The sequence below is a fragment of the Notolepis coatsorum genome (genome assembly GCF_963971535.1).
Source record: "Notolepis coatsorum genome assembly, chromosome: 12".
NCBI classification, from domain to species: Eukaryota; Metazoa; Chordata; class Actinopteri; order Aulopiformes; family Paralepididae; genus Notolepis; species Notolepis coatsorum.
This window is the reverse complement of record NC_140176.1, coordinates 66077257-66103150: the sequence shown is the minus strand read 5'-3', so window position 1 is coordinate 66103150 and position 25894 is coordinate 66077257. Positions and strand designations below refer to the sequence as shown.

The 25894-nt window shown below is 44.6% G+C and overlaps 1 protein-coding gene across 1 annotated transcript in view; it reads left to right on the top strand.

Annotated features, from left to right (window-relative positions):
- The window catches only part of ccdc191 (coiled-coil domain containing 191), a gene marked incomplete at its 5' end in the record, with an annotated part of 59119 nt that overhangs the window by 30478 nt on the left and 2747 nt on the right, over window positions 1–25894 (top strand). Inside the window, 8 exons of the mRNA XM_084325855.1 lie at window positions 11–266; window positions 10879–11294; window positions 15043–15134; window positions 19821–19903; window positions 20107–20208; window positions 20619–20864; window positions 23540–23692; window positions 25163–25345. Coding sequence (XP_084181981.1) covers window positions 11–266; window positions 10879–11294; window positions 15043–15134; window positions 19821–19903; window positions 20107–20208; window positions 20619–20864; window positions 23540–23692; window positions 25163–25345 — 1531 coding nt within the window. The remainder of the gene's footprint in view (window positions 1–10; window positions 267–10878; window positions 11295–15042; window positions 15135–19820; window positions 19904–20106; window positions 20209–20618; window positions 20865–23539; window positions 23693–25162; window positions 25346–25894) is intronic.

The window sequence follows — 25894 nt, the reverse complement described above, 5'->3', positions numbered from 1 at the left end:
CCCCCTACAGACGATGCCAGCTGGCCGCGGAGAGTGACCGAGGGCGGTTGCTACGGCGATGCCTAAACGAGTGGCAGCTATGGTGTCGGAGGGTGAGGGAGCGGCGAGAGCTCCTGGCTCAGCAGGAGGAAACCCGGCACAAGATGGCCGCCCTCATCAGCGCAGTGGGCAACCTCAAGAGCGTGGAACCCACAGCTAACGAGCCCGGCGCCGTCCGGCCTGAGGCATCCGGCCAATCGGAGGCCACTGAGGAAGCGAGTGTCAAGGTCAGAACAACCTAGATATGCAGTGACGTGCACACACGTGGGTACAGAGGCAAGCGGTAACACTTGGAAACACGTACACTGCGGTATATAATGGTTATTACTATGCTCTGAGAAGGACTCGGCTCATCGGACAGAGATCCAAAGGTTGTTGTGTGAAACCATGAATAAAACATTAGCTCCATGTTTCAGTTCCGGATATCAGAGAAGAAAAAAACCAATTGGCGAGGTAATAAAAAGAGATTCTCCCATTAATTTGGAGGAATCCATACTTCAGCCGACATCTGCGCTGGTGGATAAACAAGTTTGGTCTCCTGGTTTATCTTCCCTGCATGAGGTGTGACATGTACTTTCGTCAGACAGTTTTATCATCCAGAGAGAGAGACGGAGAGGAGAGGGAAACTTTCCCCCGATTAAATATTCACAAGTCTTCCCAGAATCTCTCAACAAGAGAGAGAGAGAGAGAGAGAGAGAGAGAGAGAGAGAGAGAGAGAGAGAGAGAGAGAGAGAGAGAGAGAGAGAGAGAGAGAGAGAGAGAGAGAGAGAGAGAGAGAGAGAGAGAGAGAGAGAGAGAGAGGCAGGCGCTTGAGGACAGGAGGGGGGAAGGTGGAGAAGGTCAGTGGATGTGTCATGTGCCACCAGACTTCTGCTTATATAGTAAAGTTATACCAGGTTGCCTGGAGCAGGATGAGCGTGACGAAGGATAAAGTACACCTGAGATTCTGGCAGAATCTCCCTGAGCCCCTCTTCTGTCCCTCTGATACATCCCAAGCGTAGAGGGTCAAAAACCTCTTGATTAGGGCTTTAACTTTAGTTCAACTAAATTAAACTAAATGAGCTTTAGGACCTTGTAAATGTTAAATTGACTGCATTTATATAGCACTTCTATCCAAAGTGCTTTACAACGTGTGCCTCACATTCACCCGTTCACTCACACACCATGCAAGGTGCTCATCAGGAGCAGTTAGGGTTAACAGTCAAGTGTCTTGCTGAAGGACACCTAGGGGTGAATTCAAAGGGATTGTGCAGCTTTTTCTGATGAAATAGCTCTGAAACACAGTTTGCTATTCACAAAGCAAGCGCAAAGGGTGAAATACGGTGGTAATTGCGTTACCCTCAGCATTGCATCTCGGTGCGTCAGTGGTATTGCGGGTATTTAAATGAGGTAATATGAGCGGAACATGTGCCCCTTTCTATGCAAATGAGCCTCATCCCAGATACACTCCCAATTCACAAAGATCGGCGCTAATTGCCACAGGCAGTTAAAGCGACAGCATTTTTGCGTCTTCAGGGATTTGGTGGTAACTAAGCGCATTTATAAAGGGATGTCATTGCCAGGGTCTCAGGTGATCATAGCAGCAGTAATTGTTGCCAGGCGAAGGCATCGTAATGCCAGGCGTGCTCATGAAAGATTTTTTTTTTTTTTATCTACTTTTTTCTCCCATTTTCCATTTTTCTCCCATCCCAATTTCGTATCGTCCAATTCTACCCTCCCCTGTCTCGAACGCTGTTAGGCCATGCCTCCCACAAGCCGGCTGCAATGTGGACGAAGCCTTACATCACGTGTCCCCTCCGGTACTCGAGGAAGCAGCCGTCGCATCTTTTCACCTGCACAGCGCGATCTCTCAGCGGCGGGGGTCTGCGTGGGAGGGACACGCCGCCCCCGTCGCTTCCTGATTCTGCTGCACAGGCGCACCAACCGACCTGTAGGAGTCGCTGTCCACAACGTCCGATCCCCACCCATCAGCTTTCCCACCCCTAACACTGCCAATTGTGTTAGTATGAACGACCAGCCAAGCTGATAGCAATGTGGAGAGCTGGGCTCGAACCCAGCGTTTCCTGCATTGGTGGCGAGCGCCTTGCCCACTACACCACCTAGCCGCCCCCATGAAAGAATATTTCTAATGAGAATATCACTTTTTGATTTAGGCGAGACTGAAATCATCCGGAGACACAGGTTGCCAGCTCAAGCAATTCTTGATCTACTCAATGAAATCAAGGATGCTATTGAGCCAGCCACCCAGAGATCCCATGCAATTTTATTTATTATTTAAATATTGTTATTTAACGTTGTCGGCTTTCCCAATGTTGTCGGTGCTATTGATTGATTTTGTAACGAGACTTTGATTTTGCATCATGCTGCAATTTGTATGTGTTATGCATTGCTCTTGCTGCTTGTTTTATTATGTCTTCATTATATAAAACAATTTAAACTGCAATCATTGTATGAAAGGTGCTATATAAATAAAGTTTATTATTATTATTAACTGCACTCACATTTCTTGAAATAGGAAGCAAATGTATTCAATCAACACAGGTAGTGTGCAATGCCAGTAATATAATAACGAATGTGGTTGCCAAACTCCCTGGGTCCACTTGCCAACGTTGGAGAGGCAGTGTACAATCGGGCTCACATCAGAACGTGCACATTTGGCATCTTAAAAAGCCGGCTTAGATGCCTGGGCCCTCATTCATCAACGTGGCGTAGAAAATGTTCTATTTCCACACGTAAGCACAGAATTTAGAATCAGTGCACGCACAAAAAAAACTGGATTTACCACACGTGCGTACGCAGGTTCTACGCACACCTGTCATGATAAATATCACCTTGGCCCTGCGCCGAGGCTCGTGCACACTTTCACGTATTTGCATAGCAAAACCGCCCCGATTAACCATATACGGTAATGGACACCCCCATGAAATGTGGAAGAATGGACTAAACCGAGGGAAGCGTGTTATGAGACAGGCTGACAGACGTGTACACGTACGGTGATGTCGGATATGATATCTATTAACCATTGCTGCATGGGCAGCGCAAACACTAATAAAGACCGTGCTGGAATATGACTGCCTTTTTCCGTTTTGTTTGATTAATACCCAGGGATTAAAGTTCTCCTCAATTTTATTCCAAATCGCGACGGATTTTCCGTCTATTTTCTACCTGCTGCTGATGATTTCTAGAAGCATACAATCTATTTTGATGTCAGTATTGGGTAGCCTATATAAACAATAATACGAGAGCATATACAAGAACAATGAATCTTACTGCCATGTATGATGTAGCAGATACGCCATGTGTAGCCTGCCTATATGTGATCAATACAAACATGAACTTGAATTCCATCATGTCTGTGTGCGGGTCACTGCGGGAACTCACAAGGCTGTTGTCACAATGTAAATAAGAACGTGCACTGAAAAGTTACAGTATGTAGTTGATTGATTATTTGTATGACAGTCAGTAAACCCTTGCAAAAAGTATCCGTTTTATTTAATGAATTGAAAACATGCAGCATGCCTTTCCTCCCGGCATGCAGCAACAACATGTATCAGGCAAATGCGCATCGCAACATTGACTGAGTGGAATCCCTTTCTATTCACATAACTGCATTTGTGATGGAGCTTTGACAGCTACAGTAACAGTCTATTGCTCGATCCATCTCCAATATCACGATGGACCGTGCCGGTGGCAAAGACCCGAGGGTGGAGAGGACTTGAATGAATTCCATCATCATATTTATATGTTGTGAACTTGTGTCTGTCCACTATGTTTGTTATTGCAAGGGTTTTGTAATACACATACACCCTGGTGTCATTGCAATGCGTTTTTTATTCTTTCTTATACAGTAAAAAGGGGGAAGAACACTATCGTGGGTGTTCATATGACTTGTATTCTGCTTACAGCTTCGAAATTCCACTTGTTTCGTTTAACGTAAAGCCTTTTAAATATAATCAAAACGTTCCCGTGTTTCTGCGGTCTGTGCACAAAATAATAACGAGTTGAGCTACGCGGAGCGCAGTCAGTCAGTACACCCCGTATATTCCGATAACGCTATATAAACCATGCTGCATTCATTCTGAGAGAAAGATCTATTATTCCAAATGCTACTTATAGGGTTTTGACCATAATTACACTACTGTTGCTATTTTACAATGAACTATAATGAATTACGGTTCATACAGAACATGCCAGTGTTGAAACTAATGCACAGAAGCTCATTTCCTTGTTGTAATAATATATTCTACCAACGGGCGCCAGGTACGCATGGTCCGAGCTGTGCGTAAATATAACCAAGTTCAAGTTGAAATTGATGAATCCCACACTCACTTAGCGGTGGCAATGCTATATATTCCCCCCAAAGCACATCACTCCTTTAGGTGCTGGGTTAGGTAATAATCACAACTAGACAATTCCGCGCGGGGGAAATTGTGACAGTGTGGGTGACGCCTGTGCACCGCCGGCCAACGGGAGAGGGTCTCTCTGACTAACGGTTCAAAAGATACAAAAAGGGGGAGGAGCCAAACTATGGGCATGGTCAACATAGACCAATGAAAGAGGACATCCCTACTGAGTACAATGGCACAACCTCCCGAAAATTTTTAAAAACTCAGAAAGGTTTTTTTATTCGTTTTTTTAAATATTTTTTCCCGAAAATGTTTAAAAACTCAGAAAAGTTTTTTAATACGTTTTTTTATATATATATTTTTTCATAAAAAAAATACTTTTTGACAGCAAGCCGGTCGTTTTGATACCTTTCACGTGTATGGGGCGCGAATGCTCTGGGAGGGGTTTTGTTGGCAAAATCGGCGGAATAAAGAAGAATAAAAATAGTATAGATTCTAATAGTGTGGCAAGTGACCTGGCTAACGCCAGGTCACCCACACTAATGAGGTGAATACAACCCGCACACTCATATGCTCCAGAATAAACTTTGAATTTATAACGTTTCGTCAGGTTCATGAGTAGTAGACGCTGGAAACACAGCCAATGAAAAGTTCTATACATTACGAAATAAACAAAATTCAATATGAAATAAACAAAATACAAATGGTTATGTCTATGCCTCATTTTGGGTTTATTTATTCCCCTTCCTGAAAAAAAACTCAAGTGACAAAATCTCCCCATAGTTAAACAATAGCAGTGTTGGTCAGACAAATAGAATCTGTAGAGCTGCTGAACAAAAATGGAGGAAAACCAAGCACACAGTCCACTGCGATATATATAAGGAAGCCATGACTGCCTATAACAAAGAAATACGAGTGGCAAGAAAGGACTATTTCTCTAAGATTATCACAGAGAATGTTGGAAACTCTAGAATATTATTCTCAGCCATCTACTCTACACTGCCCCCACCCCTCCACAGTCATCTGCATCAAAATGTGAACTAGAATTATTCTTCAATAACAAAATAACTTCATAACGCCATCACCCCAGTCATCACACACATAATAAACCTCTCCATAAAACAGGGACACGTACCCAAAGACTTCAAAATTGCGGGTGTAATCCCCCTGCACAAAAAGGGCAGCAAATTAGACCCAGGCAACTACCGCCCTGTTTCTTTGTATTTCATTTTTTTTATTATTTTTTAAACAAACATATAAACAAACATGACAACACACGATAAGATATACAAGCATTAGTTAACAGTGCATATCCAATGAAATCACCATTTAGTTAAATGTCTTATACAGGATATACCCCTAATATACCCCTGTTTCTATTCTTACCTCCATCTCGAAAGTCATGGAAAAAATAGTATACGAACAGGTCGAAAAGTACCTGGCGGAAAAAAATCGAATCTACGAATTCCAATCTGACTTCAGAACATCCCAGTCCACTGACACACATGCCTTCAATTTTGAACGACCACATCAAACAAGAGGTGGACGCAGGCAAATACTGCGGCATGGTCATGCTGGACCTACAAAAGGCCTTCGACACTGTCAATCACTCCATTCTGATTGACAAGCAAAAAACCATTGGTTTTGATAGTCTATCAGTGAGTTGGATGCAATCCTACCTGGAGGGAAGAGAACAGATGGTGGAGGTAAACGGTACCCTATCCTCCCCCCCTCACAGTGAGCTGTGGTGTTCCACAAGGAAGCATACTAGGACCGCTAATGTTCCTAATTTATGCAAATGTCATGTCGTCAGCTTGTGACTGCAACTTGTTCCTGTTCACGGACGACTCAGCCCTGCTGGTCTCTGACAAGAACAAGTTACAGGTTGAAAAAACCCTCAGCTCGGAACTAGGCAGAATCTGCACCTGGCTCGCTGATAACAAACTATCATTACACCTGGTTAAAACGGAGTCCATTCTCTTCGATTCAAATAACAAACTCAGCAAGACCAACGGCTTCTCAGTTACAGTGGGTGACAATATTGTCACAAGGAAATATGAAATTACATACCTGGGTTCCATCCTAGAGGCAAATCTTTCTTGTGACAAAATGGCATCCAATGTAATCAAAAAAGTCAACCAACGAACTTGATTCTTGTACCGGATCTCCTCTCTGGTAAACAAAAATACCCTGAAGACTCATTCAAGGGTACTACGACTATGCTTGCACCTCATGGTACCAAAGCACCTCAAAGGCGCTAAAAACAAAATTACAAACCTCACAAAACAAACTGGTCAGACTACTGCTTGACCTTACACCTCACCCCTGCCCACTTTGACAACCTAGGATGGCTTAGAGTAGACGACAGAGTACAGCAACTTGCAATGGGCCTGGTCTACAAGATACACTACACCACTAAGGTACCCATGCACATGTCAAAATACTTCCCAAAGGTCAGTGAATACCACGATCACAACACCAGAGGGAGCTCCACAAATCATGTTAAACCCAGATTCGGCTCAAACAAGGGACTAAAAACTTTTCGCAAATTATGCCACATCAATGTGGAATGCCCTACCCACAGCTGTAAAGGAATGTGAATCACTACCCACTTTCAAAACCACTCTCAAAGAGCATCTACGGGAGACTGCAATTCGAAACTGGCCCCTGTAAATGTCCAAACCCAACCCCCTCCAATGTACAGAATGGGCAACTGTGTCTCGGAGACAGTGGTCAGCAGCACTGGGGCTCCACAGGAGACTGTTCTCGCTCCGTTCCTGTTCACCCTCTACACGGCAGACTTCACTTACAACTCTGAGTCTTGCCATGTCCAAAAATACTCGGACGACACAGTGATTGTGGCGTGTGTGAGGAAGGGACAGGAGGGAGAGTACAGGGACCAGGTGCGAGCATTCAGTGACTGGAGCGAACGGAACGGCCTTCTCCTGAACGCAACAAAGACCAAGGAGATGATACTGGACTTCCGCAGGTTGAAACCACCTCTGCAACCAGTCAGCATACGGGGAAACAACATTGCGACGGTGCAGACATACAAATATTTAGGTGTGCACCTTGACGATAAGCTGGCCTGGGCTGCAAACGCGGAAGCGCTCTACAAGAAAGGACAGAGCCGGCTGTTCTTCCTTAGGAGGCTCAGGTCTTTTAATGTGTGTGGGGAAATGTTGTTCATGTTCTATGAGGCAGTGGTGGCTCCTGTATGCCGCTGTCTGCTGGGGTGGTAATACCACGGCCAGGGATACCAGGCGGCTGGATAAGCTGGTGAAAAAGGCTGGCTCAGTGGTGGGGAGGAGACTGGTCCCACTGGGGACCGTGGTGGAGAGCCGCACGCAGAGCAAGCTGCTGGCCATTATGGACAATACCAACCACCCTCTCCACCACACCCTGGTGGGGCAGAGCAGCAGTCGCAGCGGACGGCTAATCTCCCTGCACTCACGGACTGAGCGGCATAGGAGGTCCTTTGTCCCTACTGCCATCAGACTGTACAACAGCGTAATATAGTGCGGGGGACCTTGACCTCTGACCCACACAACTGTTTTTACACCTGTTTTTATACACGGTTTTTCATACACCTGTTTTTTACACACTTGTTTTATACACCTGCTTTTATCTCATCACGCTCTTATTGATATTGATAGATGTGATTTAATTGAATTTTATTTGCTTATTTTTAATTCATGATGCAGACATAACGTGAAACAACTGAATGAGAACTGTCAATGTCTGTATACTGTGTGAGCTGCGAGATACCCTGAATTTCCCCAAGGGGATTAATAAAGTATCTATCTCCACAGGGGAGCTGCCTTGGTCCATTATTATTCTCACTATACATGCTGCCACTCTGAGACATCATTAGAAAACACAATGTATGTTTCCATAGTTACATAGATGACACACAATTGTACATCTCTGCTGAACCAAATGATCACACAGCTATTAACTCCATTTCCGCCTGTCTCTTAGCAATAAACAAATGGATGACGAACAACTTCCTAAAACTGAAAAAAAAATTAAATCCTACTAGTCGGTCCTATAACAAAAAGAGAAATGTTACAGAGCAATATGGGGCAACTTACTCCTTGGATCAAACCCCAAGTTACAAGTCTTGGTGTTATAATAGACTCAGACCTAAGCTTTAAATCGCACGTCAACAAGGTGACAAAAACATAATTTTTCCACCTTAGAAACATAGATACGGTACAGCCTTTATAAATCAAAAAGCCGCTGAAAAACTGATCCATGCCTTTATCTCAAGCCGACTTGACTACTGTAATGCACTCCTCACCGGCCTCCCAAAAAAAACCACAGAACGACTCCAACTCATTCAAAACTCGGCAGCTAGGCTACTAACTAGAACCAAGAGGAGAGACCACATCAGTCCAGTATTAGCTAACCTACACTGGCTTCCGGTAACATTTCAAATTGATTTAAAGGTCCTCCTCCTTATATACAAAGCACTAAATGGAACAGGACCAAGCTACATTGCAAATTCTCTAGTCAACTATGTGCCTCCTAGAACATTGCGATCATCTACTACTGGTCTATTGAAGGTTCCAAGCCACAGTCTAAGGAAAATTGGGGATGCAGCTTTTGCAAACTATGCACCAAAGTTATGGAACACACTACCTATGGACATTAGGGAAGCTAGATCTCTTAATATTTAAAAGAATAAGCTAAAAACGTACCTCTTCACCATAGCCTTCTAATACACTCTGTTGTTGATTGTACTGTAGCACTATTTTACTCTGTCCATTCTATTGCATAATTTTACTATCTATTCAATTCTACTATTTTATTGTACTGTATTATTTTACTCTGTCTATTACTTTTTATTACAGGTTAAAAACTGTCAGGTAGGTATCACTGTGTGGGTATCAAACAAGAGACTGTCAGGCTTTAAAACTGTGTAGGACCCAGGCCCAGAACTGCACCCTGAGAGAGGGAACTGTGCCCTGAGAGGGAGGTTTGCCCTGAGTGGGAGGTTCTAATAATAATAATAACTTTATTTGTTCTAAGGGTCAAAGTGGGTATAAAACAGGAGGGAAGACTGTCAAGTTTTAAACTCTGGATACCAAACAGAGAAGGTAAAGACGACTTTGAACTGTTGAACAGTAATCCAGAAAAACTTTATTGCACTGTAAAAATTTATATTTTATCTATTCTATTCTACTATTTTATTGTACTGCACTATTGCACTATTTTACTCTGTCTATTTTATCTTACTCTTTTTATTACTGTCTATTTAAAACTGAATCAAACCATAAACAAGGTGGCCTGTTGGGATGTTAGATCCTAATGTGAAAAACAGTGATTTTATATGTCTGCACTTTATTTATTTTTTGATCCACTTTTTCTATTTTTCTCCCATCCCAATTCCGCTGTGCTAATTCTCCCCTCCCCTGTCTTGAACATTGCTCGCATATGCCCCCCACTGGCCAGTTGTAGGAAGAATAGAAGCCTTGCATCACGTGTCCCCTCCGATACACAAGGAGGCAGCCTGTCGCCTGACTCTCATTGGCGAGGTGTAACGTGTGGGAGGCTCACACTACCCCCGCCATTTCCTGTCTCTGCTGTGCAGGCGTCCCCCAACCGACCTGTAGGAGTCGCTGTCCACAACGTCCAGATTACCACCCATCGACTTCCACCCGCTAACTCTGCCAATTGAGTTAGTATGACGGCTGGCCCAAGCCGGAGGCAACGCTGACAGCCGGAGTCGAACCCGGTGTCTCTTGCATTGGTGACGAGCGCAATGTCCGCTGCGCCACCCAGCCGCCCTCCTATAATAGTCTGCACTTTATGTGCTCATTTTATGCCTGTCTTTTTTCTGTTGTGAAGCACTTTGAGCTGCAGTTTCTGTATGAAAGGTGCTATACAAATAAAGTTTATTATTATCTGCCAACAGCGCTGCCAGGTGCAAACTGCTCCGCAAGCCAACTGCGCTGAAGCAAATCAGGAGCAAATTGCACACCTATGGGCGTGTTTGCGCTAGTATCTCATCCGCTCAATATCTTTAGTGAATGGCTCGCAAAGACGGAGCACATAGCGCACACTAATCGTGTGCAGTTAAGGGTGCTATTAGCGCCGCCCTAGACACGCTGCCGAGAGTAGCCGTAATCGAGCCGGGAACCTGCCGGGATTACCAGACGACTGCTCTACCCTTCTGTCGCCCCGACCTTGTCTTGCAGGGTGTAGGGTGTTCCCTCCAAACATCTATACAACTTACTGTCCCAAATGAAAGTTTTCTTCTAAAGAAACAACAGCATGGTGTGCAGATTGTAGCCGTCAAACAAGATAACTGATCACGCAAACTCCAGGGTCTGTAGCACCAATTTCATCCATACCCTCGTGCCTGACACCGGATACTTCCACGGACCAGCATATGCCGTGCATCGGTACTGTGTCATCGTTATGAAACATTGAAAAAGTCTATTCTAACATCTCCCCATGTGTTCTGTTCTTCTCTGCTTCCTTGCAGCAAGGTCACCAGAGGTCAGACCCTCCAGCCTCCGCTCCCAGCCCGACCTCTCGGGGTGACGGCTCAGCGGACGCTGTGACCAAGCCCACCCAGCCGTGGCAGGTGACTCGGCGGCACGCGGCGTTGAGTGCCGGCGAGTTTTTCCGGGCACGGCAGAGGGACGGCGAGCGTAACGCCACCGCCCGTCCCGGGACAGTGACGTCACAAGGCGGGAGGTTCGAGAACAGGCACAGCGCCCAGCAGAGGACGATCGCGGAGCAGAAGAGGCTCCTCCGGGAGCAGCAGGAGCAGATCACACGGCTGCAGGAGGAACGGAGCGCGACGGGGTCGAAGCTGGAGGCGCAGTGGCTCACTCAGCCTGCAGGCCCTGCAGCCGCTGGGCCGGAGGGGCTCAACCGGGACTCCGAGGAGCAGAGGTAGGCTCACTGTAACTCAGGAAATGTGGGTTGTATTGTGTACCGCTGTATCTAAGTACAACTGTAACCTTCTACGAAGGTTTCTAAGGTATACCTTTCAAAAGGAACTACGGCTACGGTTTGTGCTCATACTCGGATCACATTGAATCTGATTTGGGCCACTTTCATATGTGGTCCTAAATAAAAAATACAGATATTTTTTTTGCAATGCGACCTCAGTCTGAACAGTCATATCAGAATAAATGCGAATTTTACCTCACTCTAGTGACATTTGTCACAATCTTTTACATCCATCTTCATTATTGTTCATCTGCGCATGTGTGTCAGTTCAGGAGTGTGACCAGTTCACACTGGAATCTGATATTGGCCGCATTTTTTAATAATGTTTTAAAAAACAGCCAAACGAAAATTTTTTTTTTAAATAAATCTGATCTGAGCAATAACTCAGAATTGAGCACTACGGCTTGCAGTGTGAACGGAGGCTAAGGGACAGCTATGCCTAATGGACAGCTGCATGACAGGTACTTTGGTCAATTGGAGCTGTCCTTCACTGTGGTGCTGAAAAGTGTGCCGATCGATGCCACACAAATCGATTGTCTCACTTGTCAAGGCTTGACGTTTTAATATAACAAGTGTCATTTTACATCAAGTTGCAGAAGAGGAAGCCATGCCTACTGAATATCATCCACTGATCTATTCAAGAGTCAAGACGAGACCTTGTGATAGTTTCGATAAATACATACAGGCTGCAGAAGATTGATTGAAACCTTTATTTATTCTTGAAATGGACATTGAGGTTTTACACTTTGCAATGCCGTCGAGATCACAAATTCAAACAGTTCAGAATACTTAAAAGGGATAAGATACAGTTGCATACATAGCACAAAAACTGCAGGTGAAGATAGAAAACACAAAGAAAGAGAGGTAGGGAGGTTTGTGATCATGTTTGTCCAGAGGATGGTGGGGTATTGATTCTTAGTGTGAGCTGAAGATCATTCCAGGAAGCTGGTGCATCAAAAAACTAAAGGCAGATGTACCAAGATAACATGAAGATCAATCATAAGTCATGGTCTGGGACTTAAGGCAGATGTACCAAGATAACATGAAGATCAATCATAAGTCACGGTCTGGGACTTCTTGGAAGCCCAGGAAACAGAGTATAGGCTACATATCGGTGAATTGTTTTGTTGTTGTTGAAACAAAGGTTTAATGTGAATTTGTTTGTTTTGAGAAACGAGGTTGATTGAAGGGAGTGTGGATGTCGTGTGGGTGATATTCAGTGACTGCAAAGGAAAAAACTAAAAGAACGAGTCCAACAGTCGGCAGAGTATCTCCGCCCGTGGCAGTTGCTATTTAACCAGGGTGGCACTCACCGAGAGGACACCAAATGGATTAAAGTCGGTCCTTATAAAATCATTGGAGCATGGGGGGATCGGTCAATAGGGTACGAAGTAACAAAAACACTTTCTCCATACAGTCTACTCAGTGTTGTGAAGCGGTTAGACTGTTGTTTCCGAGGCCTGTTGAAATGCGTCGCACTCCGTTGACTTCCAACAAACGCAGACAATCTCCGCCTCCGATATTTGCAAAACGCTTGTGCGATGGACTGAAATCATGACTCACAATTAGTCATTTCATCGGATATGCTTCACTGAATGGACGGAGGACTTTTATTTTTTAATAAACTACAAGGATGGATGAAAAAAAGAAAAACTCAACATAAAACTTCTAAAGTTTTCTCTGATTTCCATTACGGTGGCTATTATTCTCCCAGCGCGACGCAAGAGGTGGTTAGTTATGTGTGAAAAGTAATTAGCAGCAATCATTTACTTAATTAAGGTGGGATAGGGCATTTAAGGATTCGTTTTTATTAAAAAATAATATACCACATCCTCTTGAGGCAATTCAAGATTCACTGTGGTAATATACACCGTTAAATGCATGTCAGTCAACTTCACGAATGTGCCTGTTTAGCACTTAACTGATTAAAAGTGGTCCGTTCATTATGATGTGAACCTGGGGAGTGACTTCCGATGGCGTTATACACAAAGTATGAAGCGATATTCACATTTCACATTCAGGTTCTGCCTCTGTCATTGTACTCTATGGAGAGGGTTTTATCCATCGGTAAAACCAATCCAATTAATTGAAATTTGAACCCTCCGCTAGCTGTATAGACCACTGCACTTATGCGTTACATTGAGCTCATGGAGGAGAGAGCGGGGGGAGAAAATGAATGAATGTGGATGAGCACCTTGACATTAAGTGGTTGTAGGTACGGCTGTGGGGGTGCGGGAGACATGATCCAATCTACTTTTATACGCCTGAGTCTCCTGAACACGGAGAGACCAATCCCAAGTCGATCGGCACTGTCTCGGCCGAGCGATAGTCACCTTTCCGCATCTACTCCCGCTACTACCACGATGTGGTCATCTGCTGCCAGTGGTGACCTCAGGAAGCTCCAGGTGGTCCAGAACAGGGCAGCACGGTTGGTACTGGGCTGCTCACTAAGGTCTAATGTGAGCCGTATGCATGCCCGCCTCTCTTGGCTTAACGTTGAAAATAGATTGTCTTTTAATATACTTGAGCAGTAAGACTCCTGTTTTTATACATAATCAGATTGTTTTTAGTAATACTGTGCACGAGCATTACACTAGAGGTTCCAGTAGTGGGCAGCTTGAATTGCCAGGTCCTAGAACCAGCGCTCTGGGGAGATCTTTTATTTTTAGAGCATTAACTCTGTGGAATGGCCTGCCTCGGAACCTCTGCTGCATTTACAGTAGATTCACTTTTAAAAAGAATCTTAAATAGTTTTTAAATTGTTTTTAACACTGTAAAGTGGTTTTTTGTTTTTGTTTTACACTAATGTAATTTTAGCTATATTAATTGTTACAGTAGGTTCATTATGCATTGTGTGTACTGACTTTTAATAATTTTGTTTTTTTGCAATGGTGATTGTTTTTGTGTTTTTTTGTGTGTGGACCCCAGGAAGACTAGCTGGTTGCTATCGCACCAGCTAATGGGGATCCCTAATAAAATCAAATCAAATCAAATCATGCGCAGATTGATAAACCTAGAAATCGAGACTCCGTGGGCAATCTGCACATGCATAGTTCGAGAGTAGGTGCGGAAAAGTGACGATTGCTCGGTCGAGAAAGTGCCGATCGATTTGGGATTGGTCTCTACGTGTTCAGGAGACTCAGGCGTATAAAAGTAGATTGGATCATGTCTCCCGCACCCCCACAGCCGTACCTACAACCACTTAATGTCAAGGCTCTCATCCACATTCATTCATTTTCTCCCGCCACTCTCTCCTCCATGAGCTCAATGTAACGCGGAAGTGCAGTGGTCTATAATATGTTGTAGTCGCTGGTCATTTCCAAAAAGTCTACACAACATGATATTTTAGCCAACCCGAATCAATTTAAAAGTGACTGGTGGTGTGTTTTTGTGTCAGATTTGACATAGTAGTGTTATTTTTTCTTTATTAAAATGTATTTTTCAGTTTGTGCTGCAGTGTTGCCTCTGCCATGGAAATATGACTGTTGCATAAAAGCACATTGTTGCTCGTTAAGATTCACAGAGTATAATATGTCCGGGAGTTCTATACCCCACCCAGAAAAAGCTTAGTACTGTACATAGACTTGTGATTTCCGCTAGTGTTGGTCGGGAGAAGGTTTGACCGAAGGCAGAGATCTATACACATCAACATTTCCTGAGGCTCCTGGGTGAATGTCTTCTGTTCCAGGGCCCCCGACGTCCCCCAGGAGAACGCTAGCTGTTCTTCAGCTCCCAGAAAAGTGGTCGCCCAGCAGCCCTGCCCTCATCCTATTGTTATGGGTCAGTCAGCAGCGTGCACACGCACACACGCACACACACACACACACAAAGACACACACATAGACTGTCATGGAGCATAATGGAAAAAGTAAAATTTTATTTCATGGCTTAAGAGTCATTGTATAGAAAGCCAAACTGCTGGAGAAGAAATACAACTGGGCCAAAGTTCTCTAACAGGGGCGACGCTGCTCCCCCAAAGCCCCAGCTAACGGTACGTGGGAGGAATGTGAAGAGACATGCACATTATCCACTCTGGGGACTTTCTGTCCTGCTTCACGCGAGCATCTTTACGGGACCGCTTTTTTTCTCTCTCTCACGTCTCACTCATGTCAACACAGTTGCTTCTGCGCATCAGCACTCAGCGCGTCAGATCAACAAGGACACGCGGCTCTCACTGATGCAAAGAAAAGGGCTGTGAGTGAATGAATGAGTATTGTATTTACTGTATGTGGCACTTTTCTAGACACTCAAAGCACGTTATGATGTAGGGTGGAAATGGCCTCCTTCACCATAATCATAATGGTGATAATGGTGGTGAAGGAGGCAATTTCCACCCTACATTGAGGGGAGCTCTTTGAGTGTCAAATGAGTGCATGGGGTTCAGATATAAATAAAAAATTAAAGAAAGAAAAGTGCAGCAGATTACAAAAATAAGGCATAAAAGTAACAACCTAGGAGGCAGGCTCAGCTCTGGCCAAAGGCCAGGGAGAATAGATGGCTAATGGCAAATGGCTGCATTTATATAATTTGTTCCTCACATTTTACATGAGTCAGCGGCCGGGAGCAAATAATTTTGGACTCTCAGGAATGCCGTTTCAGTGCTGTGAGATGTTTTAAAACCAGACTGTTTTTTCTCGTGGATGGTGTTTATGGCAAGGAAAGATTGTAGCTGGATATAGACTACTCGCTCAAGGACTTTGGACACCACTTTCACCACCACTATGTAGCACCCAACCTTGGGCTACGCAGGCTCAATGGTTGCCATTCACCAGGCACACATCACACTACACTACACAATGGCTGAAAGGCTCAGATAGGCGCCCTGGGTTCTTTAACGACCGAATTCAGTCGGATTAACGTCTCACCTGAAGGACGCCACTGTATGTTGTTCCTATCACCGTAAAAGGGGGCATTGTTCCCGCCAAAAGTCTAGAGGACAGAGTGTTCCCTGCTGGACAACAACACCACTTTCCGACACTTTCCTTGACCGGTGCTCGAACCGGTGGTCTTCCGCTCATGAGTCCAGAGCTCTACCCATGTAGCCACGCTGCCGGACATGCCAAGCCTGTGAAGCGCCACTAGGGGCACAGTGAGTGAGTGCCACATTGTGGCTTTGCGGGGTGCTTCGTAAAAGACAACAACGCAGACAACACGATCATACTTCATACCATGAAGGACTGGTTCTGGCCGAACCGTTCGTTATACAAGTATCACAGAGAAATTTCAAAGGTATTCACAGTTGCACAAGGGTTTCAGACAAAAATACGGGATGGTTTGAATTGAAAGCTTGGCGTCACTAATAAACATTTTAAATATTTTTTATAAACTGGTCAACACTGCATTATTTCCGGCATTGGGTGCATGATGCGCATGCACTGTGATCACAGCGCAGGCGCACCAGGCAGCCAATGCCGGAAATAATGCCGTTTTGAGCAGTGTTGACCAGTTTATAAAAAATATTAAAAATGTTTATTAGCAACGCCGAGCTTTCAAACCATCCTGTATTTTTGTCCGAAACCCTCGTGCAACTGTGAGTACCTTTGAAATGTCTCTGTGATACTTGTATAACGAACAATTCGGCCAGAACCAGTCCTTCATGGTCAACATACGTTGGTTTCCTATTGAGGAGCAAGTGACTGTGGATTCACTCGGTGCATCACAGTCACGAAAGGGGCTAGCAATACTGCATGTTATGAATGAATGAATGAATGAAAACTTTATTTAACAGATTGCAGAATGGGTACAATACAGTACGGCTCAATACATACAATTGTTAAGGGGATGCAGACCTGAGAAAGACGTTTGTCTTGTTTCCATCAGGGTCCCCCATTTTCAATTCATATAGACATATATGACATACATGACATACAGATAGTCAGTACTGCTACATCTATACATTTATGACATACCAGATTTGCAAATACAGTACTGTTTGTGATACAGAAGGAGTCAAGAAAAGGGAGTATATACATTTGACGTAGAAACTGTACATTGGAGGTTGGGTGGGGGGGGGTTGGGTACATTGGGATATTGACAACCATACTGGGTAATTTACATTGGAGGTGGTTGGGGGGGGGGGGGGGCGGGGGGCACACTGTATAAACAAGTAACACTGTACATTGAGGGGGGGGGGGGAGGAGACACTGTACAAACAAACACAATTGTACATTGAACTATTGACAAAACCATACTAGGTAAATGACTGTACATTGGAGGGGGTTGGAATGATTGGGTTAGGATATTTACAGGGGCCAGTGTTGAATTGCAGTCTCCCGTAGGTGTCTCTTGAGAGAGGTTTTGAAAGTGGGTAGTGATCCACATTCCTTTACAGCTTTGGGTAGGGCGTTCCACATTGATGTGGCATAATTGCGAAACGTGTTTAGTCCCTTATTTGAGCCGAATCTGGGTTTGACATGATTTGTGGAGCTCCCTCTGGTGTTGTGATCGTGGTATTCACTGACCTTTGGGAAGTATTTTGACATGTACATGGGTACCTTGGTCGTGTAGTGTATCTTGTAGACCAGGCCCATTGCAAGTTGTTGTACTCTGTCGTCTACTCTAAGCCATCCTAGGTTGTCGAAGTGGGCAGGGGTGAGGTGGGTTCTAGGAGTAAGGTCAAGCAGTAGTCTGACCAGTTTGTTTTGAGATGTTTGTAATTTTGTTTTTAGCGCCTTTGAGGTGCTTTGGTACCATGAGGTGCAAGCATAGTCGTAGTACCCCTGAATGAGTGCTCCTGCCAGAGTCTTCAGGGTGTTCTTGTTTACCAGAGAGGAGATCCGGTACAAGAATCGAGTTCGTTGGTTGTCTTTTTTTATTACATTGGATGCCATTTTGTCACAGGAGAGATTAGCCTCTAGGATGGACCCCAGGTAGGTAATTTATACACACGAGGTACGAAGTAAGTGATATTCACATTTCACATTCAGGTTCTGCCTCTGCCATTGTACTCTATGGAGAGGGTTTTATCCTGCCAGTCAGACCAATCTGACATTCCAAAGTTCCAATTAATTGAACTTTGAACCCTAGTAGCTGTATGGTAGGTTGTAGTCAGAGCAGTGCGCCTCTGCAGTGGAAATATGACTGTTACATAAAAGCACATTGTTGTTCGTTAAGATTCACAGAGTGTAATGCGTCCCAGAGTTATACCCCACCAGAAAAAGCATAGCCTCTTTTTATGGTGCAGCAATAGATCAAGAGCTACTCCCAATTGACATAACCAAGGTTCAGGTTAGGATACAGCCTCTGGATAGCCGCTATTGTGGATTTTTTTTTTTTTTTTTTTTTTTTAGATGTAGCATCTCGTTTTCAAGGAGGTCCTGCAACATAAAAACCCAATACAGAGACTGAATTGAAGCCAGTGGGAGTGTCTCCTAGTGTACAGGGAAGGCCAGTAGAGTGCATCTAACATGCAATGAGTTCCATAGGAAAGTCTTAGAACAAATCTACAAAGGCTATTATTATAAACTACATTCAGAGGTGAGATTTGTGTTTTTGTGTTGGTTTTGATAGAGGACCTCGGCATAGTCTAAAATATGCATTCATGATTGTGTTACATGCTTGCGTCAATATGAGGTTTAAAGAAGTTCAGAATCTATCGCCAGACCCTAATGTTTATTTGTCAGAATAAGACCGGCTGGACCCCAAAGCGATAGACGTTTTAGTCCTAATGCTACAACAACAGAGACGTTTTAGTCCTAATGCTCTTACAACAACAGAGACGTTTTAGTCCTAATGCTCTTACAACAACAGAGACGTTTTAGTCCTAATGCTACAACAACAGAGACGTTTTAGTCCTAATGCTCTTACAACAACAGAGACGTTTTAGTCCTAATGCTCTTACAACAACAGAGACGTTTTAGTCCTAATGCTACAACAACAGAGACGTTTTAGTCCTAATGCTACAACAACAGAGACGTTTTAGTCCTAATGTTTACAACAACGGAGACGTTTTAGTCCTAATGCTCTTACAACAACAGAGACGTTTTAAAAGTTGGCAGGATGGGAGGAGGTCTGCAGACACCTTTGTGGAAGGGCATGATAACCCAATTACTTTTATTTTCTTTCAATATTTGTATTGGGTGGAGCAATGGGTGTCCAGAAATACATGAAATGTTGAGTTTAATTGAATGCAATTATTTTAAAGGTTACTTTTTAAATGTATCCCATTGCAGATTACTGATTACCTGCTTACAATTGTAATATTAGTAACATAATCGATTGGATCGCTCCAATACGTAACCTGATTACAAGTGATTACTTCAAGATTACTTTGCCTCTTAAAGGCAAAGAATTGGAGCGTATCACAGACTATATATTCCAATTCACAGTCCTTTGAATAACTTTGTTACCCATGCCTATATCCATGATAAAGACTATTTCATCTCGTATTACCCTTTTCAAAACGTGCTCCTGAGTAATCCAACAGCTCTCTCTCTCTCTCTCTCTCTCTCTCTCTCATACACACAGCCATGGAGGAGCGTGCACGCCAGCGCGCACGACGAAGGAGAGAGGTGGAGGAACTGAAGAGAAAGAAGGAGGAGGAGAGGCTGGTGAGCGATGGCACCAGATACTGATGCTCCTAAAGCAGAGTTGGTCTAAAGGAAAGCCTGTCTTTCCTTCCCGCTTGGGCCTCGGAGGACATTATGCAGGGGTTTAGTTTAGTCCCCGTGTGTGCATGTGTGTGTATCTGCGTACGTGCATGTGTGTGGCGGGAGAAATGGAAGAGGGAAAAAAAACCTTCTTCTCTTTTCAGGCTCGGATGAAAGTGGATGAAGAGGAGAGGCAGAGGGAGGAGGAAGAGGAGAGACTCAGCGCGGTGGAGAGGAGGAAGGAGGAGAGGAGACAGGAGAGAGAGGTGAGAGAGGTATCATGGTGAACGGGAGCACGGTGCAGAGAGAGAGAGAGAGAGAGAGACGGAGACATGAGTCAGAATACATGAAGCCGTCCTCCCCTGAATAGATATTGTGCTCACAATGGGTCGTGTGTGTGTGTGTGTGTGTGTGTGTGCGAATGTGTGTGCGTGTCTGTGTGCACCTCCACAGTTCTATAATACAACATCCATATGAAATTGCACCAACAGCGACCTCTGACCCCACCACCTCATCATCCATATCTGTCGGTCTGAATGCCTAATTATGGACTACACAATGTCTGCAATTGTGCCTAAGTTGTGTGTGTGTGTGTGCGTGTGCGTGTGTGTGTGTGTGTGTGTGTGTGTGTGTGTGTGTGTGTGTGTGTGTGTGTGTGTGTGTGCGTGTCTCTCAGAGGGAGCAGGAGAAACAGCGGCAGGTGGAGCGGGAACAGCAGCAGAGGACGCTGGCGCGTCACCACTACCACAGGACGCTGTTGGTACGACGAGGCCTGGCGCCATGGCGACGCCTCCTCCACCTCAGCCGAACCAACCAGCAGGTGATCACCACCACCCTGTCGAACTCCGCCAATCAACGGGAGTCCCCCGTTCATCTGGAGAGACGCGGCTCGTCAGGCGCGATGCCTGGAGACGTTCCCGGCGTACAAAGACACAGCATACTTTCACTTCACTTCGCTTCACTTCACTTCGCTGCCTCTTGTGTTCCCACGCGTTAAATTATGATGACAGCTGGGGGGAACCGGGTGGGGTGCCGATCCTCCCACACTGTGGTGAAACGAGACATCCTAAGCCCCTTAGCCCGGGGCATAAACGCATAGCCACCCACCTACCCCCCTGACTCAGGGCACATTCACATCCAATCCTAAGTCTCACCCTTCTTTTTAATGGGGGGGGGGGGTAGTTCAAGTTTCAAGTTTCAAGTTTCTTTAATAGTTGTCATACAGAAGTACAGAATACTTTCATACAAAATGCTTCTTACTGTTACGCTCCAGAGACTGTGCTAGACAAGATAGTATCAAATAACATAGTATAGCATGTAAATTAGAAGTAGAAAATGAGGTCACAGTGTTCAGTATAGACATATGTACAATGTTCGATGCAGAATAGACGTAACTGAGTTACCATATAATATACAATACTATGCAGTGTACTAATGTACAATACTATATAGTGCAAAGCAGAAATGGGATGAGGTACAATTTAGGTACAATTTACAGTAAGGTGTACGAGTTGTAGTGCAATCCTTCATCAATAAATATAAAGTGTGGGGAGTGGGTGCTACAGTGTGTTTGTTTAAAGTGAGTGTGTGCTATAAAGTGTGGGGAGTGGGTGCTACAGTGTGTTTGTTTAAAGTGAGTGTGTGCGTGTGGATGTGTGTGCTATGTGCGTTTGATGGTTGTTGTTGTGTAGTGTTCATTGTTCGTTGAGCAGCCTGATGGCCTGGGGATAGAAGCTTCTTCTGAGTCTTTCTGTGCTCGCCTTGAGACTCCGGTATCGCTTGCCTGACCGCAGCAGTTTAAAGAGGCAGTTGTTCGGGTGACTGGAGTCTTTAATGATTCTCTTAGCCTTGCCCCTGCACCGCTTGTTGTAAATGTTCTGGAGGGTGGGGCAGAAACGGAGAAGCGTTACCCCAAGAAAGTTGAACTGGGTCAACTTTTGCCGTAACACAACCCTCCCCCGGCGAATCGATCAGAGAGAGAGAGAGAGTGACCAACCATTCTGCTGTGCTTGAGTTATACTGACTTTGAACTATTCAGGGGCCATGAACAGATTGAAGAAACTCTGTCAATTTAAAAGCCGACTTGTCTGAATCAGAACATGATGTTCAGCCTATTGCAATGGTCAGTGACCCTGCCGTGTTATTAGAGTGTTTCAACTGTGATTCAGACATTTTAAAAAGGGGATGTGCAGAGATCTGGGAAATAGCCGACTATACAGTCCATGGGGAAAATGAGACCCGGACAAGGACAGAATGGCGGCTCATTCTCTCAGAGCAAAAGAGAAACAGCTAAAACCTTGACTTGTGCTTTCTCCAGTGTCTTCCTCTGACCAAAACAAATACCTCCATGACCGACCAAAACCGTCACTTCTCGTGTGTTTTCATGACAAAGACAGTTGTAAGTTGTGAAAAAGAGCAGGGACAAGGTTGCAGCTACGGACACTTTGTGGACGACTGCGGTGAGAGGATACTGACTTGTTTTGAAAGTGCAAACTCGCCACTTGCGAAACGACACGCACATATACACACACAGTCACGCACATGCGCACAGACATACACACATAGTCCAGACATCACGCTCAATACTTTAATGATGTTTATACTGCTGTTGCTGTGAGCATCTGCTGGGCCACCTGTTAAGAGGAGCTGGCAGAACCAGACAGGAGAATTTAGATGGGGAGACCAGGGTTTGTGTGCGTGCGTGCGTGTGTGTGTGTGGTGAAACAGTAGGGCTGGGCGATAACGATATGATAATGTTATCATATCACTCGATATCGATAATTGACCTTACTCCTACAACCCACCTCACCCCTGCCCACTTTGACTACCTAGGATGGCTTAGAGTATACGACAGAGTACAGCAACTTGCAATGGGCCTGGTCTACAAGATACACTACACCACACAGGTACCCATGTACATGTCGAAATACTTCCCAAAGGTCAGTGAATACCTACCACGCCCACAACACCAGAGGGAGCTCCACAAATCATGTGCAACCCAGATTCGGCACAAACAAGGGACTAAACACATTTCGCAATTATGCCACAACAATGTGGAACGCCCTACCCACAGCCGTAAAAAGATGTGAATCCCTACCCACATTCAAAACCGCTCTTAAAGAGCACCTACGGGAGGCTGCAATTCTAAACTGGCCACCGTAAATGTCCAAAAAATGTACAGTCTCCTCCCCATCATATGTATATATTCTCTGTTAGGATCTATGGGTAACAGTACTGTATATTTGCATATCGTATATATCACAAATGTAACCGTACTATATACCTGTATGTCATGTATGACTGTATGTCATAAATGTCACTATGAATTGAAAATGGGGGACCCTGATGTAAACAAGACAAACATCTTTCTCTGGTCTGCATCCCCTTAACAATTGTGTGTATTGAGCCGTACTGTATTGTACCCATTCTGCAATCTGTTAAATAAAGTATTCATTCATTCATTCATTCATTCACTGGGAGGTTATTTGAAGGGGAAGGGGATCATTATTCCACAGTGTCCTGCCATTGTGTATACCTAGAGTGATGTTACTCATGTGACTCATGTATTCATTGGTCTTCCTTCTCAACTCCCTCCAGCTCGCCGCGGGTCATCATGACCTATCTGTCCTGAGACGGTGCGTCTCATCCTGGCGGCATGCGGCCAGCGAGTCCCTGGCTCAGAAACGGGCCTCTGCTGATCAACTGCTTCACCACATCCTGCTTCGGAGGAGTCTAAACTGCTGGAAAAGGGTACACCCTTTGTATTTTATCACCGGTTGTGATGATTCATGAATGCTTATTTATTCTGCCGTTTATCATTGTTATTCTATCATTCTGGAGAGAGCATAATAATACCACAGATTTTAACACGATATCCTGTCGCACTCAAACTCTACATGTGCGATTATCTTGCCCTGAGCGAGTGATAGTCAGGGAATATTATCAGATATTTGGCCAATCTTGGAATAAATTCCTTACCAAGAAATTTCTTCACCAATGTGTTTGTAAAGGTGTCTAATAACACACATTTAAATTCAGCTCCTATAGGAAAACCTGTGACGGCCATCCGCCAGAAACCACCAGGCTGGAGCAGGGCTGGTTAGTGAGGTCAAGTGGATCGGTCAACTCCTTCGGCCTGGTCTTGGAAAAGCCTGCCTTCTTTGCCTTGTTCATTTTCTGGTCTTTGTTACTGAACAAGGGGAAGGGAGTCGGCTCATACGCTAAGCTTGTCTCGATTGTCATATCCCGTCGGTTGAACAACCTTGGTTGACCTTGGGAATCTTTCTGAGTGATGACAAGGCCTGTACCTTGAACCTCACCTCCATGGTCGATGTTACCGACTGTCCATCCAGCTTTATCTGTATCTCCCTCCCTACTTCAGCTGCTCTTTCAGTATTGACTGCATCATCTATCTGCAGTGCTTGTGAATCCTGTTGAGAAGGACACAAGCAACTGCTTGTCTCGGTTGTGGTTGAAGGGGTTGTTCTCCTCGAACCATTTGAGGGCAAGTTCAGCACTTGTGGCCAGCTAGCTAACAAGTAAGATCATTTGATGATAGTAGTCATAGTACACACACACACCCTATATATTATGTATAATTATGCATATTATCAATGTAGTGACATGAAATATTCCAGTTGTACTTTTTTTCAGATGTAAAATCTTCTTGTAGTATCTTGCTGACTGGTGAATATTGTTATTTGATGTGTGTGGAGTCTATTGTGTCGGTCCATGATCCACACAGGAGAGGGTTGCAAATGGCTCGAGCATGACTGACACCTGCCACTCACTTGCTGCAAATCCCAACCAACTACAACAGTTACCAGTAAACAATGAGTAGTTAGTTACCATGGCAAGTAGGTGAATAAACTAATAAAGCTACTTTTAAATGTACATGCACCCAGAACCCATATTTATTTTCACAAAAAAAAAAAGGGTTGGCGATGAGCGGGAAAGTACATGATTATTGCAATCGATTCAGAATCATGAAAATCCCTAGTTTGACACCTCACAAGGTAAATTAAAGTGTAAAATGTTTCACAGATAAGGTTCGGGGTACTCCAACTTTCAGCAGCTGTCACAAGTTTTCCTATGGGAGTTGAATTAAAATATTTTGATATGGGTTATTATTAGACACTTTTACAAACACATTGGTGAAGAAATGTCTTGGTAAGGAATTTATTCCAAGATTTCCCTAACTATGAGTGTCGTGTGTTTCAGCTGAAAGACTGGCGGATGATCCTGGAGGAGCGGGCGGATCGCTTCTATCGGCAGCGCACCCTGAGGAGAGTTCTCGGGGCGCTGCTGGACTATGTGACAGAGGAGAGGCTGGCAGACTGGGACCACCAGGAGCTGGCTCAGCAGCACAGCGGCAGGTCAGCTACCGGCACTCTTTGTCATACGGCCAGCTAGACGGCATTGGATAAAAGCGCTATATAAATACAGTTAATTGACCATTTTACTCTGAAGGTTCCCAGTTCGATTCCGGGTTCCTTGAGCAAGGCACTTAACCCCCAACTGTTCCCAGTGAGCAGGTCGGCACCTTGCCTATAGCCTAGCCTGTACTCCATCAGCCCCACATTATGATCAGCTAAAGGGGAACGCCACCCATTTTAAGCCCCCTCCCTGGGACATTTTAATCAATATTTGTGGTAGAACACACTGATGAAGGCCGGATGGCTGAAAACGTTTTGTGTCCTTTGAAAATAAAAAACAACGATATTCAGAGTGCGGTCCCTACCTCCCTTTTTTGCAATCAATATTTGTGAACATGCACCACTCACTCCTGAAACTAGAAATCAGAGTGAGAAGGACCCTGGGATTTGTGACGTCACCTGGGTGTGAGATCTGGTGCGGCTGGGTAGTGTAGAGGTCTAAGCACTCGCCTACCACCACAGAGACCCAGGTTCACACTCGGGTGTTTGCGGGTGGGAAGCCTGTGGGGTGTGAGTC